Consider the following 18,904-nt stretch of genomic DNA (forward strand, 5'->3'; position numbering starts at 1 on the left):
TAAACGACAAAAACATCAAACAAATATCATTCAATAATTCTTGGGAATATCTTGCAACCTCAGCTGCAAATTCCTATCCCAGAAATTGTGTTGGTCTCTACACGGAGGAGCCATCTCGTCTGTAAATGATCACCCAGAGTGGAAAACATGTCATATTTGTCCTGTTGCATCATATTCACACTGAAGGAGAAATGTTCAAACTAGTTGACATTTAAAAAAAAAAACAATGTATTTTTTAAAATAAATGTTTTAATACTTACACTTAAAACAACATAAGATTATTAATATTGTAAAACATTTTACAGCACCAATAAATATATATTAATGTGAAAATATACTAAAAATATGTGGCTGTACAAGCTCAAGAAAAAGTCTGTCATTTAAATAGAATAGAATGTAGTCATGGTCAGAGGAGCGTAGAGGCCGGGCAGTGAGCCAGCAGCAGCTCTCAGTGAACACACTTGAGTGTGAGGGGGGCAGCGCTGAAGTCGCTTCACATCAATAGCAGTGCTACAGCTGGCATCAACACAAACACGGGTCGGATTCAAGAAGGAAAAGGTGTCACTATTCTGTGGAAAATGGATTGAAATCTGAATCGCTGACTTTGAGTCTCCTGACTGCGACTGGCAATATTGTCCAGAGCATTGGGGGTAGTACAATTAGGAATTCACACCTTTGAATTAATACTTTGTGCACACAAGTAAGTGATTTGTTCCTTCAAATAAATAATGATTTCACGTGTCTTCGTACCATCAACACTCACTGTGACGGAGCACTCTTAGTTGGCCAGATTTGGCTGTTGAGTGCACATATGCTGAAATACACAACAATTTGTTTGAGGTCTGCCTGAGGTACATGTAAACACGTTAGCCCATACTGTATTACTGTGACCTTAACTTGTTTAAAATATTTGCTCTTAAATATGAACACAAACCTTGCAACTTCCATCCTGTTTTTTTCTCTATCATGGCTCAGCAGTGAGGAAGGTCTTTTTCTCATACGGTAACAGTTTCACATTAAAGGAAATGTTTGATTTGTGGTAAGTAGTTGTATCCTGCTGAACCACACAGCAGTGTAATCTTGTGAATGAGGAGCTTAAAGTCAGAGAAAACACTGCGTTAGTTTACCAATGTCAGACTAGAGGCCTCAGTCTGACTGGACAGTCTTCACTAAATTAGGTCTGAGCTGAGCAGCAGGAACGGGACTCCGTATGACGTGCCTTTGGGCCCATGAGTGCAAAACCACATGTGCACTGCCCTAGTCCAAAATGAAAAACACCTGTGCTGGCGCATCATTCACGCACATGTTGGTGGTTGGGGTTTCTTTCGGTCAACAGGCCCACCATGATCCCCCTGCGGCTGGTGAGAAACAGCTTTAGTTTGAATCGGGAATGTCAAAGCGTTGTCTTTCAGTCCTTTTTCCCACAAAAAAGGAGTCTACAGTTCTCCATACAATCTCTGCACAGATTGAAGACAGTAGGAGTACAAATTAAAATAACCTTACCACTGCATATAAATATCAGAATACAGAATACTGAGAATATTCTATAAATTAGATGTAGTGTACTAGACAAAAGGATATCTGGTGAGTAAATACAGATCGTTGATGATTAACTGCTCTGGTGTGGATGCCGTACTATTTCTTTGGAACACACACAAAGCCATTAAATAAAGAAACTGGAAGGTTGTGGATTTCTACAGTGAGCTGCCGATCTGATCTGTGATCAACTTGTCAAGTCACTTCTTGTCTCCGTATATACCTACAGTAATATCCCTTTAGACAGCCTGGTCTCAAGACATTTTGTGAAAGGTCACAAACACAATATCTCAAAATATATATAATAAACTCTGTGCACAAAAAGAGACAAAAATCTGTTTTCCTACCAGGGAAAGGTTGCATGAAGGAGGCAGGACCAGAAACAGTTCCTGGTTTGTCTAGCTTTCACCCTGAAGGAAACTTTAGTTCGGTCCAACATTAACGCAGTTTATGACGTTGTACGTGTAAGGATAGGCCTAAGACAAACCGTATTTTAATAGACTCTAATCTTTTTACTTGCTCAAACGTCGCCATCAGCTAAGCTAGTTAGTTCCATTCTTGCCATCGTCACATAATCCTTCTTAGGAACGAAGGTCATTTTCACATTATCTGTCACCAAAGCACATAACCTGCATCCACAGTTACTTCAGGAAACTGAGAGACTTTCCCGTGTTTTCTCACACCAGCTGGAATCAGTCCATGCAGTGGAGAAAAAAACTTCACATCATGTCACAGAGGGAGACAGTTCTGGGACCTGCCGTTCACTTCAAGTACAACAGGCCTTCCTCTGCCTCATCCTTCCTCCATTTTCTCTGTCAGAGTCGGGAGGTGAGTTTGGCTTCTGCTGCACCACTTGTTGAAGTTTTGGCCACCAGTTTCAAGTGTTACATAACATAACAGATTTTTTCTACCAGTTCTACCCATAAGCAGAACATTTCCCATTCACACGCCAGTGGCGTATTCGTTTTGTTTAAATAGTGTATTTTTATGTAGCAGCAATACACATTGTCGATGTACTTATAGTATGTACATATATATTAATATCTTTAGGCGGAAAAGAGACGTGGCAAGCTCTGCATCAAGAATGTCCTGTCTTGCGTTGTCGTTTCATGTCCTTAAAGGGAATGCATCCTCAGGTTTCAAAGTGCTGTGCCAAGAAAGTTATTCCTTCATAACAGTGTTACTGGTCTCATCTCCTCGGTTTATCACATCTGTGGAAGACAAGATGAAAATATGATTAAGTGACAAGCAGAAAATTGGTTCTGTACAGCCTTGCCTCACAGAATAGGATAATCATAATGTCTTACACACAACTGCTCCATGCAAACACAAAAAGGATTATTTAGAGATGGATGCACAACAGGAAACAGCAGTGGACCATGAAGGAGGTTGGGGGTTTGGGGAAAGATGTGGGTCAGTTTCCACCTCCTGGTACTTTTTCTGCAGTACATGAAATGTGTCTTTTCAGTTAAAGGTTTAGTCTTGGAAAGGGAGTCAAACATAAACACTTGATTTAACCTTCATATGAAGTTCTGATGTCACTCCATTTCTGCTACCTCTGGGTTTTGAGGGTGGAGTAATAGCTGGAACTGGGGGATGGGGTGGAGTGGTGGGGTAGAACAGACACTTAACCCCAGTTCCAGAGAACCCCCAACCTCAGGTCCCCTCCACTCCCTCCCCTACACACTGACCAGCCAATTGGAATCATGTCAGTGGTCACTTCACCCAGAAGTGTGTGGTTCTCTCTAAATCCAAAGCAGTGTGGGGGGCCCATGGGGGGTGGGGGGGTCAGAGGTCATGGCAGTGGCTGGGTCAGCAGAAGAGGTCGTGAAACCTTGTTAACTAGAGGCAGCAGTCCCAGCACTTCTCTATTTGGAAATGAGCGACACGCAGTCGGGCTGATGAGTTTAACTCCACACATTAGTATCTGAGTATATGTGACATGCAAGCAGTATGAACAGGAGCACCAGCAAACCTTTATCTTAACCACTGATCATGGAAAACACTGTCTAGAGCCTTCTAGAACTTCTAGAACCGCATGAGGACTTTTCTTGACTCCTTGTCTTGACTCACACTCTTGTCTGCATGTAACAAAGCAAGACTTTTGTACTTTCAAAGAACTAAAAAAAAAAAACATTTTCACATCCTTCTCGTCGTATCTTCACCTGACTCTTCGGATGGTTTGATCCACAGAACCTTGTGGGGAACCATCATTGGAAACTCTTTTGAAAAGGGAAGGCACTTTGAACCTTGAGTTAAGAATATTTTGTCAGGCTTCTATTTCTGACATCAAGAATCAACTGGATATCCTGAAGAATGACATTCATATTCAGCTTTCATTGGAACTACACTCTAAAGAATAAAAAGTTCCAATGATGTCAGGTCTGTGCATTGTTCAGAGTAATGTGTGAACAAATCCTGCATGAAGAACATTTTTAGGTGAACCACATGAAAGTGCTTTCACCTTCATTGTATTAGGGTGGCAGTGAGAGGATATCTTTAAGCCTGTCCGCACAGCCAGATACCAGAAGAGGCAAGTCAAAGCTATGGCTGAAACAACTGTTTAAAGGTTTGCATCACAGTTTAGGATGACAGAAATGTAATCTGTGTGGGAGTTTCTAACCCTGACCCACACTTTGAGATGAATAACAAAGTGTCATGCACACAGTTACATGTGACATCTTAAACAAACAGACTGGATTAAAACTATTTTAAGTGTTGATCTCAAGACATCGTCAACACTTACATGTGATGTGACTGTTGCATCTTACATGAGACAATGCAAACATCCACGTGTACAAATACCAAGACAACATCAAGCAGCAGGGAGAAGCATGCAGTTCTAAGCAGGAAATGGATCTTTGCTGGAAGCACAGAGATAGGTGGAGAGGTGGGTCGACTTGTGGTGAAAAAAGGGGGATTAAAGGCATGTTGTTTATCGAATATGTATGGTAAACAAACCTGCAAGTTCTTTCGTTTAACTCAAGTTGCCTGGACTTGCAGTGTAATTGTTTGAATTTGCAGGAACATTTACAGGTGAGAGGGTCCTGCACAAACAGGCGTTTTCTTCTCTCTGAGCAAGGCACACAGTGGCTGCAAGGGAAGCAAAAAGGGAGAGAGAGAGGGAGAGAGAGAGAGAGATCTAAGCTATAGAGCATATTCTGCAGAAAGGGCAGACACAGACACTCATGCACCCCCCCCTACTAAAGACACTTTGTAAAGACACTGGCCCTCATTTATCAAACGAACGTACGGCAGAAAAACATGCGTACGACCATTTCCACGCAAACTCCGGCATTTATTAATTTGGACGTGAGCGGGAGTTACGATTAAATCTCACGTCTGGTCTGAGATTGTGTACGCAAATTTAAGCCTGTGGATTTGTGGTGCAGCACAGCAAAATCTGGCTGAAAATAATTAACCAACCTCAGCTGTCATTAAGCATAAGCAGTCACATATTAAGAGCAGATCAAAACGGATTCTTAAAACGAATAAAAAAAATAAAAATTTTGGTTGGAGCAATTGATTGTACTCATGCATCTGAAGGCACCATCCATGAATGATTACGCATTCATCAATCGCAAACTACCACTCGATAAATGTACAGGTGATTTGTGATGCCAAGCTATCGCTTTTAAACGTGGTGGCCAGGTGACACACACACGATTCTTTTATAATTCAAAACAGCTCAGCTCCAGCCCCCCGCGACCCCGGCAGGGACGGTTGAAGATGAATTAATTAATGAATGTGTTGGTGCGCGGCTGCAGGAATGCGCACTGCAGAGCCAAAGTCATCTCCTCGGTAAGTGGCTACCCTCGATAAATTGCTCCATCTCGGATGTCGGGATGCCGATCTGTGTGTCGGAAAAGTTTCTTTTCGTAACAGCGTTTCTTCTCTCCATGTTTGACCTCAGTGGGCGAGTGCCTCCGAACCAGGAATATTTGAGGGCGTAACATGTTAATGATGATCGAAGTCAGCCGCCGCATTTATCAAGGCCCGCTCATTCGTACGCTGAGATTGGTCAGATACGAATGTTTCATAAATCACACATGGGTTCTGTCATACGACCAATTCTGCGCTCAGATCTGCGCCCGTTTTCACGCAAGATTGATAAATGAGGGCCAATATGTGCATGTGTTTAAAAAAAAAGACAGGCTTTGATGTTTCAGCTCTGAGACCAATCACCCGCTGGGACATCCTCATGCCCTGTGGCACCTGGTTAACTGAAGCTTGGTACAATTTGCTCCAGGGATGTCACAGGACTGTACTTGACTCATGTTTGATGGCGCATTTGCGTAAATCATAAGCTGAATCTACCCAAGCTGGAGATGGTTAGCTTAGTATTATGCCACCATGCCCATCACCTTATACTTAAAGAACATTTAAAGAAACGTTTCTGCCCCAAAATTCTATTTCAACAACAACACAAATGATAGAATATTAAGGAAGGTGCAGTCACAATTGAAAGGCTTTCAAAGGTAAGGTAATACATCAGGTCCAATCTCAATGTGGATTCTCCTGCTTGTACAGTAAATCAATGCTATGGACAGATTTTGTTTGGTATGAGCAAAGGAAATTCTTGACAACAGCAGAAGATGATTCCAAGATTTATCACCGCTGCAGAACCTTCAGTCGAGCAGCTGGAACCCAAGCCCACACTTTAGAATAAATACCTAAAGGGCAGGAGCAGCAGTGTCAGTGGGGCTGCCTGCTCACACAGAGATGAAATATGAACATCTAATAGTTTGATGTTGAGGTAGACACTATAGTTGTTTCAGTATCTGTTACAGTGCTCATCTTCTGAGATGGAAGGACACACCAGAGACAAAACAAAGACACAACTAGATATATAAGGGCAGTTGCTATGGGGCAGAAGGGAACTATGCTTTGTCTCAAAGGACTGATATTGCTTTGCACAACACACATCCAAGACGCAGGATCAATTCTAGACCTCTGGTTTAAAAACAGGAGCAAAGCAACCCAAAGCATGTCTTATCTGTGAACCTCTCAAGGCGCTCACACACACACGCTCACAAACAGACAGACAGACAGACAGACAGCCAGACAGCCAACCAACCATTCCTCATAGAGACAATATGTCATGGAAAATGATTTTCCCTGCCAAAGAGTGGACTGTTGTTTTATATATAAAAAGGACACACAGGTAACAAATGAAACCTGAGTACAAAAGGTTTGTTTTGAAGAAAAAGCTATTTTGTATCAACCTTCAAGAAATATATATGCTAATGCCAGGACATACTGCAGCTCCGGGTAAGGCTACAATAATCCTGCTTGGTATTGAGCCTTTTGCCCTGCGCAGATAAGTAACGAAAACACTTTGTGGCCCATTTACTAAATCTAAAACTGATAGTTAAAAAAGTAACATTTTTGTAACGAAGTACAGCTCAGAGTTGAACGCTCTTCTTTCTCTGTGGTTTGATCTTCCATTGTGAGTCAGCAATAATGAAATGTTAGTCTGACTCTTATGTCAGACACATAAGAGTGAGCCTGACTCGGAATTCAGACTTGAGCGTTTTGTTTCATTGCACTTTTACGTGTCGGAAGTAGGAAATTCCTGATTTCACAGTACAATGGAATGCAGCCTGATGGAGAGTGACGAGCTCCACATGGGCAGACCAACCTCTGCTGACTAAAGAGCATCACTAACAGAGCGCTGCATTTGAATCTAGTGAGGGAATGTCTCCACAGACACTCAAATGTGTTTCTGGGCAAAGCAGCAAGTAGAAGTGCTTTCGTTAGTGGGCCATATGATCAATCACCATTGATTTAACTCACTCTTTGATGGATGGGAACTTAACAGACAAATAACTAGATGAAAATCTTACGGATTATAACCTTTAGATGCACACAAACCACATGCACATGTAAAACACAAAGCCCTCTGTCAACTGTTTCAGTAAGTGAGTTCTCTCAATCAACCACGACACTTGAGTTTGTCTCCTGGCTCATCCTCTATTTACACCACTAAAAATAAAAATAAGTCAACTGCATGACACCTGTTGCTATGATTAGACTCGAGAAGTAGCTTAGGGTCAGGTTTGTGCAACTGGAGTCAGAGTGCAGACAGCAGCGGGTGGTCTAAAGCCGGCCGGCTACACCGCAACCACTCATGCTGTTATAGCGGCCCCATAAAGTACTAAACCCGCTGCCATAAAAAGAAAAAAAATAATAAATCACAGACAATTTCTGTTTAACTGAACTGACAATATCACAAACTAAAACATATAATTTATAAGCCTATGCATATTATCCAAAGTCCAAAAAGCTGGTGTTGAAATGTATTCTATATTTGATCGAGGACATTTTCAGGAATGATCATAGAATAATAATAAAAAGAAAAAATACTGCAGTCACCAGCATGCTGCTTATCCTAGTTAAAGGATAATGTAAGTCATTTCTCAGAGTTTCAGCCACTTCAGTTGTAATATCACCCCATGTGTTATCATGTGATGTCACTTTAGGGGAGTGTTCACAGACACACCATAACAGCCTTTTTAAAATTCTGTTTGAACTTTAATATAATCCTGAACCTAACCTGCATGTCTGTGGACTCTGGCAGAAGCACAGGGAGAACATACAAACTCCTCGCTGAATTTTGCCACTCAACAAAACACATAGCAAAATGTCTGTTCTCGCCAATTTTGTCCTTGGAGAACATTTCATTTGAGGCTTTAATCCATCCATCGGAGTCGTGGGGGGCTGGAGCCAATCCCAGCTGACATTGGGCGTGACGTGGGGTCCACCCTGGACAGCACGCCAGTCTATCACAGGGCACATAGAGACAGAGACAAACAACCATTCACACTAACATCCACACCTACGGGCAATTCAGAGTCATCAATGAACCTAACACCAGTCTTTGGACTGTGGGAGGCACCTGGAGTAGCCAGAGAAAACCCATGCAAACACAGGGAGAACATGTAAACTCCACACAGGGATTTGAACCAGGAACCCTCTTGGTGTGAGGCGACAGTGCTAACCACTACACCACGGTGCTGAACTACTAATCAGATATGCACCGCATACTATCAATAATGGAGTAACTACTGAGAGCATAGGAAAGATGTGTGCGTCCAACAGAAGGACAGATATCCTGTCAGGGTGGAACTGACTGCTGGGAACTCCAGTGTCCAGCACGCTGCTGCTCACCCTCCTCCACTAAAACAGGCCATCAAACAAAGACATGTTGGTTGGAGAGAACCCTGACTGACAAAACGGAAAAAAAGAACACGTACTTACTATTCTTTCTTTGCTTGAACATCTGGCTTTAGTCTGAAATAAAAAAGAGAAAGAGGATTTAGTGTTGTGCTGTGTTTATTACATCCCTGTCACGGTGTGTGTGTGTGTGTGTGTGTGTGTGTGTGTGTGTGTGTGTGTGTGTGTGTGTGTGTGTGTGTGTGTGTGTGTGTGTGTGTGTGTGTGTGTGTGTGTGTGTGTGTGTGTGTGTGTGTGTGTGTGTGTGTGTGTGTGTGTGTGTGTGTGTGTATGGATGTATGAGGTCCTCAGTCTCTTACCTGCACTCACACTTTTGATGCTCTGTGAAACTTAAGTGAATTGTATGTTGCGTAACCATCGGTCTAAACCGCATCACCTTGAAGAGAAACAGAGGACATAACAAGGCAAGGTTTGGATTAAAACAACATCAACATGACAGTTGGTAACCGACAGTGGAAGCTCCAGCCCTGAGCGCTCTGGAACTAAACGTGACCCTCCTGTATTTCTCTACTTCCTATACTTATCCAGCCGCCATTCATGCCACAGACATGCCACAGGCATGCCTGTAAAAATAGTTAGTGGAGGTAAAGAACATATCTGAGATGCCTCGACACCTCACTTTCCCCGCTCTGCTTTTGGATGGATTATTTGTGTGTCTAACACAGTCCAGACATACAAATAGATAATTAAAGCTCACCGTGGCCTCACAAACCCTTTTTAGAAGCATGTCTACAAACCCTATGCTAATGCTTGTGCTCTCAAATTTCTGATTTGAAGAAATGACTGAAACACAAGCACCTTTTACAAGCTTTTTTTGGAACTTTCACTGTCATGGTCTTTGTCAGTGAGTGGAGTTATCTCACTTTCCACAGAAGTAGCTCAGCTGTCACAATGTGATGGAGGCATGGGAATTCAGTCACATACACTGGAGATCAAAAGTATTGATACTTGATTTATTCTGAAATACTGTTGAGTTTTTACTGTTCAGAATTTGATAGAATATCTCTTGTGTCTTTACTACTGCTGTATTAGCATTTTTTTTTTTTAAACAAGGCACTTTAACAGAAAACCTTTATTTTGTGAAAAAACAGTGAGAAAAACACTTTCAGATCCTCCCAGTTATTGGTGTTAATCTGCACCTGGTGACAATTGACACACCCTATTTATCTGCAGCTCTCCTGGTTACTTTGAAGATGGCAATCTGCTCTAAGGAGACTGAGGGCGCGCTCACACTATCCTCCAGGACCGAGACCCGGACTTTAGGGTACTTGTCCCCCCTCCCTCTCCCCCCGCGCCCCAGCCCCGTTTGTACTCACACTACCTGGGCCACGGCCAATGCTTCTTGCTGTCCATACGCCTTCACGCCGTAACACGTCACACGCATTGATCGCGTGTGTGTGGCTTTGTTTACAAATCTTTCCATAGACCTCAGAGTTTTTGTGCGTCTTGTCGACTGTTTTTGAATATTTTCATCCGACCAAATCTGCAGTAAACACAACGTGAACCTTTCACCACCATTGTTGTTGTTGTTAAATATCCGCGCATGGTCCGTCCTTCTATTTACATGTCCGAACAGGCGGACATAACGCTACTGCCGTAGGGCTCGTGCTCGTGCTCGTACACGTGCGCACGCTCGTGCTCGTACATGTGCAAACGGCTCCGCTAAAGCCCACCTATTTCAAGCGGGCCGTGGCGGCCCAGCTGGCCCCAGTTGAGCGCGGAGCGGGTGCGCTCACACTACTTAAAGGTACTAGGCTTTAGCTGAAAAACCGGATAGTGGATAGTGTGATCACGCTCTGAAACCCTGAGACAGCAGGTTGTCCAGATGAAGGCCAAAGGGATGAACCTGTCAGCAATCAGAGAGAGGTTGGACATTCACAGTCTGATTTCAAGAAGATTGAAACTTTAGGACACAGATTCAAGTCCCTCAAAAAGGCCGCTCTTCCACGTAAAACAAGTGCACAAGAGAACAGGATTATGAGAAAACTCTCAATGGGGAAACAGTCCTACACTGCAGCTGGAGTTGGTCTCCAGCTCAGTGCTGAACAGGACAAGGATCTGTCTAAGCACACAGTGTCTCATCGTTTAAGATTTTTTGGACTGAAGCAAGTGACCAAACCTCTCATCAGCAGAAAGAATAAAAAGGCTGGACTTGCCTGTGCTGAGGAGCATGTTGTGTGGACAGGAGAATTGGTCCAGAGTAACTTCAGTGATGAGAGGACGTTCAGTTTATTTGGGTCTGATGGAAACATTATGCTGGGCGTAGGACTGGGGAGAGACTGAACCCAAAGTGTGTAAAGAAGTCAGTTCCATTTGGAGGAGGAAGTGTCATGGTTTGGGGATGTTTTCTGCAGCAGGAGTTGGGCCTCTTATACAGCTACATGGCAGGGTGAATGCAAATGTTTATGTGAACCTCCTTCAGCAACATGCAACACCTTCACTGCAACTGTCTCCAATCAGCTGCAATTTCCCCTGTCACACTGTAAAACAGGTGAAGCAGTTCCTTGAAGCTAAGAATATTGAAACAATGAAATGGTCCAGATCTAAACCCCATAGAGAATCTCTGGAAAATCCTTGTCAACAAAGTAATGTCTAAGAAACCCACTCCAGTTAGTTAAATGTGGAAAAGACTGAATCAGAATGGATGCAGATCAAATCAGAGCAGTGTGAGAAACTAGTGATGTCCTGTGGGCGCAGATGTGCTGAAGTCATTCAAAGCTGTCGCCTCTACACTTCCTGTTCATTTTTGAATCATAGAGAAGAAAACATTGTTGAAATCTTCTCTTCTGACACAGTGGTTACTGTTCTTTAAGTTTACTCACTGTTTTTTTCACTAAATAAATGTTTTTGTTGAAGTGCCTTGGTTTTTAAAAAAAGCATGCTACGACAGCAGTGGTATAGACACAGTTGCTATTCTATCAAATTCTGAACAATAAAAAATAACAATATTTCAGAATAAATCAAGTATTAATACTTTGTTCTCTAATTTTGATCTCCAGTGTATAACTATTACATACAAACTTATACTCTATACTTAGATCAACTGTGCAATGCCCATCTGTTGATGAAGACCATGAGATGCGGTTGAAAGCGGACCTTGTACTGTATTAATATTAATGATTTTGATTTTGTCTACAAAACTTTTGTCTACAACTTCCATGGTCAATAAAAAGCTTGTATTCATGAATCACAAAAATGTTTACTTAGTTGATTATTTAGTTTGTGCCCTTGAATAGAGTCATAACGTATGCGTGAAGCCCCTGCCCTGGGCTCACCTGCAACGTGACGTTGCGGGTCTCCGTGGGTACACACTCCATTGCCTCGTCATTGCAGCAGCCTCCACAGCGGTCGAGGACCACGCAGGAAGGAACATAGGTGTGTTCTGTGTCCTCCGGATACTCCTGGAAGATGTCCACCAGCACCTCTCTGGGCTGACACATGCTCTTGGTGATGACTTCTGTGAGAAGGATGACTGTCAGAAGACAAGAGGGCTGATCATCGTACGGTTAATAGAAAAGCTTTATGTAATAATTGATATTTACTAATCTAGCCCAACTTCCTGTAAAGAACACAAAGTATAAGAGAGTTTTGATAACAATGTCAGTTAGAACTCTTAATTAAATTAAGTAAGTGACCTGCCAGCCCTCCACTCTTTGTGCAGCCCAGAATAATTGGTCCCACAGTCCATCAGACACTGTTCCCAGCAACCCCTAGCTAACTCCTGACCCCTGTTTTTTTTCAGAGCAGCCATGACCTCAGGCACTGTGGCGCCAGGATGCACCTCTGACATGTGACCCCATGAAGCCCACCCCTGTGCAAGCTCTGCCCTGGGACTAATGGTGCAGACTGACTGTGTTAGCTGTAGGATGAGGATTTTTTTCAAAATGCTACATAGAATACACGGAAGGATCCTTGAGAATTGAGTTTCAAAAGTCTTTTACAATGTATTTCAACCAAACTCTCTACTGGAAGTCACAGTACTGCAGCAGAGACATGATGTTGCCTTTACACACTGTAGAATAAAAATGTCACAGTGGGAACTCTCTGCTGAGACATCAGATATAGAAATAATAATAAAAGCATATCAACAGGCTCCATCATGTCAGAGGCAGACCTCAGGGATATGGCCATGGGATTTTAAAGAAATAATAAAAAACAAATGTGCAGCCCCATGTATGATCCAACTCTATAAAGAATGACTGTGCAGTTTTGACTTGCCCAGCAGACATAAGCAGCTAAAGCATGAGCACCTGCTGGGTGGATTTGGTTCACATGTCACATGTCAACACACTCAACTGGTTCAACCTCCTAACCAAGGTTGCAAACATTTGCTCTACTCATGTTCTACATGTTTCTTATTGTCAACAAATCTAATGACAAGAGCCAAACCAGCAGCCAGACTGTCTCCTATCAAGTACTACATGCATACAGTGCATCCGGAAAGTATTCACAGCGTTTCACTTTTTCCACATTTTATTACGTTACAGCCTTATTCCAAATTGTATTAAATTAATCTCTGTCCTCAAAATTCTACGCATAATGCCCCATTATGACCACGTGACAAAAGTTTTCTTGAGAGTTTTGAAAATGTATTAAAATTAAAAAAACAAAGAAATCATATTTACATAAGTATTCACAGCCTTTGCTTAATACTTTGTAGAACCACCTTTGGCAGCCTCTACATCCTCAAGTCTTTTTGAATATGATGCCACAAGCTTGGCACACCTCTCTTTAGGCAGTTTTGCCCATTCTTCTTTGCAGTACCTCTCAAGCTCTATCAGGTTGGATGGGAGACGTCTGTGCACAGCCATTTTCAGATCTCTCCAGAGATGTTCAATCGGATTAAAGTCTGGGCTCTGGCTGGGCCACTCCAGGACATTCACAGAGTGGTCCTGAAGCCACTCCTTTGAGATCTTGGCTGTGTGCTTGGGGTTGTTGTCCTGCTGAAAAATGAACCGTCGCCCTAGTCCGAGGTCAAGAGCACTCTGGAGCAGGTTTTCCTCCAGGATGTCTCTGTACATTGCTGCATTCATCTTTCCCTCTATCCTTACTAGTCTGCCAGTTCCTGCTGCTGAAAAACATCCCCATAGCATGATGCTGCCACCACCATGCTTGACTGTAGAGATGGTATTGGCCTCGTGATGAGCAGTGCCTGGTTTCCTCCAAACATGACGCCTGGCATTCACACCAAAGAGCTCAATCTTTGTCTCATCAGACCAGATAATTTTGTTTCTCATGGTCTGAGAGTCCTTAAGGTGCCTTTTGGCAAATTCCAGACGGGCTGCCTTGTGCCTTTTACTAAGGAGTGGCTTTCGCCTGGCCACTCTGCCATACAGGCCTGATTGGTGGATTGCTGCAGATATGGTTGTCCTTCTGCAAGGTTCTCCTCTCTCCAAGGAGGAATGCTGGAGCTCTGACAGAATGACCATTGGGTTCTTGGTCACTTCCCTGACCAACGCCCTTCTCCCCCAATTGCTCAATTTAGACGGCCGGCCAGCTCTAGGAAGAGTCCTGGTGGTTCCAAACTTCTTCCATTTACGAATGATGGAGGCCACTGTGCTCATTGGGACATTCAAAGCTTCAGATATTTTTCTGTATCCTTCCCCAGATTTGTACCTCGAGACAATATTGGATTTACCACAGGTGGACTCCATTTAAGCTGTAGAAAGATCTCAAGAACGATCAGTGGAAACAGGATGCACCTGAGCTCAATTTTGAGCTTTATGGTAAAGGCTGTGAATACTTACATAAATGTGATTTCTTTGTTTTTTAATTTTAATACATTTTCAAAACTCTCAAGAAAACCTTTTTCACGTGTTCCTAATGGGGCAATTATGTGTAGAATTTTAAAGGACAGAGATTAATTTAATACAATTTGGAATAAGGCTGTAACGTAATAAAATTTGGAAAAAGTGAAACGCTGTGAATACTTTCCGGATGCACTGTACATACATTAAAGCCTGATATATATATATATATATATATATATATATATATATATATATATATATATATATATATATAGCCAATCCCAGCTGACATCGGGCGTGAGGAGGGGTACACCCTGGTTTATTGTTAATCTAAAATTTAAAAAAACAGTTGATCCTGGATATCTAATGGCACTACAGTGACAAAGAATCAGTGACTAATGGATTGCAGTTGGGTGTTGCCTAAATAAATGAGACTATCAGTGAGATGATTGGCTGTTTTTATTTCTGTTATTTTCTATTCTAAATTCTGCCACACCATCAGACAAAGCTGTAAGTCATTCTCGTCATTAATGAGATCAAGTTGGTTATAACTCAACAGCACTTTAATGTGTATTCTGTACAAGTTCAAGAACCATTCTTATGCATTTTCTGAGTCTTTCACCTTTATTACCAGCCAAAAACAATTTGGCTGGTAATAACCACTGTGGCCAAAAAAGTTAACTTCAGGCCCTGGATACAATAAATAAAGCAGTTGGTCATCCAAAGCTCAATTTGTTTAATGTTTTCTCTTTTTTTCTCTAAAAAGGAAGCGATGACTAGTACCCTTAAAGTACCAGAAGCAGTATGAGTAAAAGTAGTAGTATAAATAAATCTTACACCCATCCCTTCATCGGAGCCTTTTAAAAATAAATGACTTTTTAGTTGTGAGTGGTTTTAGAGATTTGCATCTTCAGTGGGAATAAATTAGCTTTGGGCCACAGACGGAATAGAAATGTCCCAAAGCATTCTGACACACACTGTAGGTTCTGATGTCTTTATGGGATCTGTTGTTGTTAAACATATATTAATCTCCAACTTGGCTGAGGTGGACGTAATAAGTCATACCCATAATGGTTCAGAACTCTGCACCAGGAATAACCATGCCACAGTCTTATCAGAGTGTATGTAAAAGCTTTGGACAGGTGGTGTGGCTGTGCCAAGGTCAGCTACATGCAGACGGCAGACTTCCTGCTCCTCTAAAAACACAGAGTCAACCACAGAACCTGTCCAGGGATGCTGTTATAGTGACTAATATGCGTCTCCATCCATCACCAACCAACAGGTCCGACCTTGGCCTCGGCACAACAAACACAAATCTGGCATTAAACCGAGGCCGACTGTCTGCTCATGTTTTGACACCGCAAAGTGTTGGAAAACAGCAACACAAGAAACAGCAGCTGCAAATTATTCTTCTCTCCAATAACTCTTATTTTGAAATCTGCACCTTTTATGGCGACTCCAAAGTCCCTAGACAGACCTTCAGTCAGGTGATTGTCTGCTCTGTACAGAGAAACACCCTTCAGCTCAGAGGAACTAATATGAACTAATATACTAAACTAATATTTCAAAAATTATAATAATAATATTTTGACTGTTTATGCTCACATTTGGGTATCTGGAGTAGCTACCAACCTGCACACTGAAATGAGACAACCCAGTCAGTTTTTGTGAGCTGTAGATCAGAAAACATGGCCATTCAAATGTGACTGAGTGTCTCCAGACAGGCACTTAAACACAGCGTTTATATTCAGACAGACAGGAGAAACATCATCTATGCTTTTTGAACATTAAAGTATGTAAACATGTTCTATTACAAACCCAAAATACAAGCATAAACCTTTAAAAGCATGCTTTAAAAGACACAAAGTAAGTGGGGCAGAGTAGAAACAAATGTTCATGACATGGTCCTATTGTCATCAGGCCTGCACACAGAGGTAAAGAAGAACGGTTTCAATTAGGCAGCTCTGTTTGAGGTGGAATACTTACCCTCATTTTTACTCTTCTCCACTCCCTTGTTAATGCTGGCAGTCTGTAAGAGATGCACATCAGACCAGGTGTTAAACATGTATCGTTTGCATGCAGCACAGCCTCCATAAATGCCATAAAACAAATCCAAATGTTTTTTTTAATCTTCAGCTCATTACATCCAAAGATGATCCATGGGAAAGCAGGGGGGGTACACAAAATTGATTTTTTTTCCTGCTTACTCAACTGTTAGATTAGTAAATCATCATTGGACCAAAATGAGATCTGTATCCATGTATGAAAGCAACATTTCAACAGCTGTCTTTGTAGGCTGCATATAGTTAATTTATGTAGCTAAGAAATGCTGCTACACTTTTACCAATGTTATCAGTTATCGCTCCGTATCACTTACTTAGTTTGTACTTATTTTATTTCAATATGCTGCTAAACTGCACGGTGCGTATTGTTGTATATTGTATATACCTACGTTTAACCACAATGTCTATTGCACTGTCACATCTAGGTAATTGTTTGATTTATTTTATGTTTGATGCTTTTTTTTGAATTTGATTTATGTTAGCTTATTGTTACTCTGACCCTTTCCCATCTTTGTATTGAAACGGTTGCACAATAATTTCCCTTGGGATAAATAGAGCTTCTTGTATCCTGAAACAGGCGTTCATTTGAAAGGCGTCACTCCCGTTCATTTCACTTCTATTTTGAAAAGTGGAGCAAGAACCGGCCGTTTGTTTAGATTGTAAAAAATATGACGTGATGAACCGCCATCCCTGGTGGAGCTCCGTTCACCTGAAGTGGATGCTGTAACCGGCGGATGGATTGCGTGAGAAAGCGGATCGGCCTGCGTGGGAAGCAGCTGGGACACCCTGCTGGGCTCAGCCTCCACACGCTCCGGAGCACCGTGAGAAAAAAACGAGTTGGACTTTCCCCTGCGGCTGCGAAGCTGAGCGAGGACACACTGATTGACGTAGACTAGTCCCGTGAGCAGCATTCATTTCATTCAAATCCACTACTTCTATGACGTATTTCCAGTGTCCGTGTGAGGCGGTTTAGTGAGGCGCAGCCCTCCCGGGAGCAGAGCATGTGTCAAGTCAACCGTCTGCGGTGGACCAAATATATGCCGAAATCAAATCATTGTGTTACAGAAGTTAAATACACTGCTAATATGCATTCAATAAAGCGCGTCTCTTTGCACTCTTTGCAAATTCTTTACCTCGCTGATTTTTGAAAGGAGTCTGGCTTTGCAAAGAAGCTCACGAGCTTAACTCAACCAGAGAGGAAAGAGTGAGACGAAGGCTTCCAGACACAAACACACAAAAATGCTGAGTTGAGACACACAGGCATGCTGATCAGTTTTAGTCAACACATGTTCAATTGATTCGATTCCACTTGGTAGTGGGTGGAAGTATTCCCCCTTTAAGTTCGTGCTGAGGCTCTCTGCGCAGCACACTCACTAAATGGAAAAGAACCGAGGTTGTAGAAAACTGTGGAGCTGTGTGAGAACAGTGCCACTAAAGCATATGAAGTCACACTCACCTTTACAGTGGATAGGTGGAGAACCGCTGCCAAAAGGATGTGTGTCAAAGTAACAACAAAGTTCATGGTTGTAATTCCGCCCGATGAATCCTGAAATGTCTGCGGTCGTCTCACGCTCAAATATCGAACAATATCAAGAAAACCACACAGCTAAAAAAAAAAAAGGGACAAATTATCACAAAAGACTAGGTTGTTTTTTTTTTAAACCGTGGCAAATCTTGGCTATAGCAAAAGCAAATCCATTTCTTCCACGCGCATGTAGCACGTTCACAGGGACCCTTCAGTGTCTCCCGGCGGCGCTGCGCTGAAAGCTTCGCATCCAACAAGCCTCGCTCCACCGCAGACAAAGACACTGTGATGGGGTCTCAAATCCACGCCGGAGCCGGGAGCGATCTCGGTAATAATGATCACGGTGGAACTTTACGCACTGGTGTCTCTCTTTCCGCTCGTTAATCCCACAACATGAGGTGAGTGTGGACGGACACGGTAGCCACGGACGGATCCTTCTGCTTTTCTTCCGCAAACCTCCCTTCCAGTATGTCCTGTGAAGAGTCCGGCCCTTGCGCTGTGCCTCGGCTCTTCGCTCTCTAAAGATATTTTGGGGGGATCGACAGAAGCATGCCCCCGGAGCAGCAGCGGTACAGTCTCTCTCGTGGTCTGTCTTCTCTTTGCGGCTGCTTCCGAGCTTCATGTGTTATTAAAGGTGGCATCAGCGGGCTCGATGCTGGAGGCGGGGCGGCTGGGAGTAACCAATGGAAGCGGGGGTCTAGACCCGCTGTTCTCACACAAGTAGACGTTCCCACTGTTGTAGAAAACAAAGATTTGTCAGACTTATTGGACAGGTTAGATAGGTGAATGATATT

At 42.6% G+C, this 18,904-nt stretch overlaps 1 protein-coding gene across 1 annotated transcript; it reads right to left on the reverse strand.

The window, feature by feature from the left end:
- Positions 1–321: 321 nt before the first annotated feature.
- On the reverse strand, positions 322–18,698 carry vegfaa (vascular endothelial growth factor Aa). Its single transcript, XM_083918074.1, has 7 exons — positions 18,042–18,698; positions 16,509–16,551; positions 12,048–12,244; positions 9,072–9,148; positions 8,797–8,829; positions 4,498–4,629; positions 322–2,747 (listed from the first exon to the last, which is right to left on the reverse strand). Exons 1-7 carry the CDS (start codon positions 18,105–18,107, stop codon positions 2,726–2,728), a joined length of 570 nt encoding a protein of 189 aa, XP_083774200.1. The 5' UTR covers positions 18,108–18,698; the 3' UTR covers positions 322–2,725.
- Between the last annotated feature and the right edge of the window lie 206 nt (positions 18,699–18,904).

This window comes from Echiichthys vipera (genome assembly GCF_963691815.1).
Source record: "Echiichthys vipera genome assembly, chromosome: 8".
Taxonomy (NCBI): domain Eukaryota; kingdom Metazoa; phylum Chordata; class Actinopteri; order Perciformes; family Trachinidae; genus Echiichthys; species Echiichthys vipera.

Coding starts and splice junctions, on each gene's coding strand:
- vegfaa (XM_083918074.1), bottom strand. CDS start 18,107: ATGAACTTTGTTGTTACTTTGACACACATCCTTTTGGCAGCGGTTCTC. Junction 9,149..12,047: donor CCCGCAACGTCACGTTGCAG/GTGAGCCCAGGG, acceptor TTTCTCTTCAAG/GTGATGCGGTTTAGACCGAT. Junction 2,748..4,497: donor TTAAACGAAAGAACTTGCAG/GTTTGTTTACCA, acceptor TGTCTTCCACAG/ATGTGATAAACCGAGGAGAT.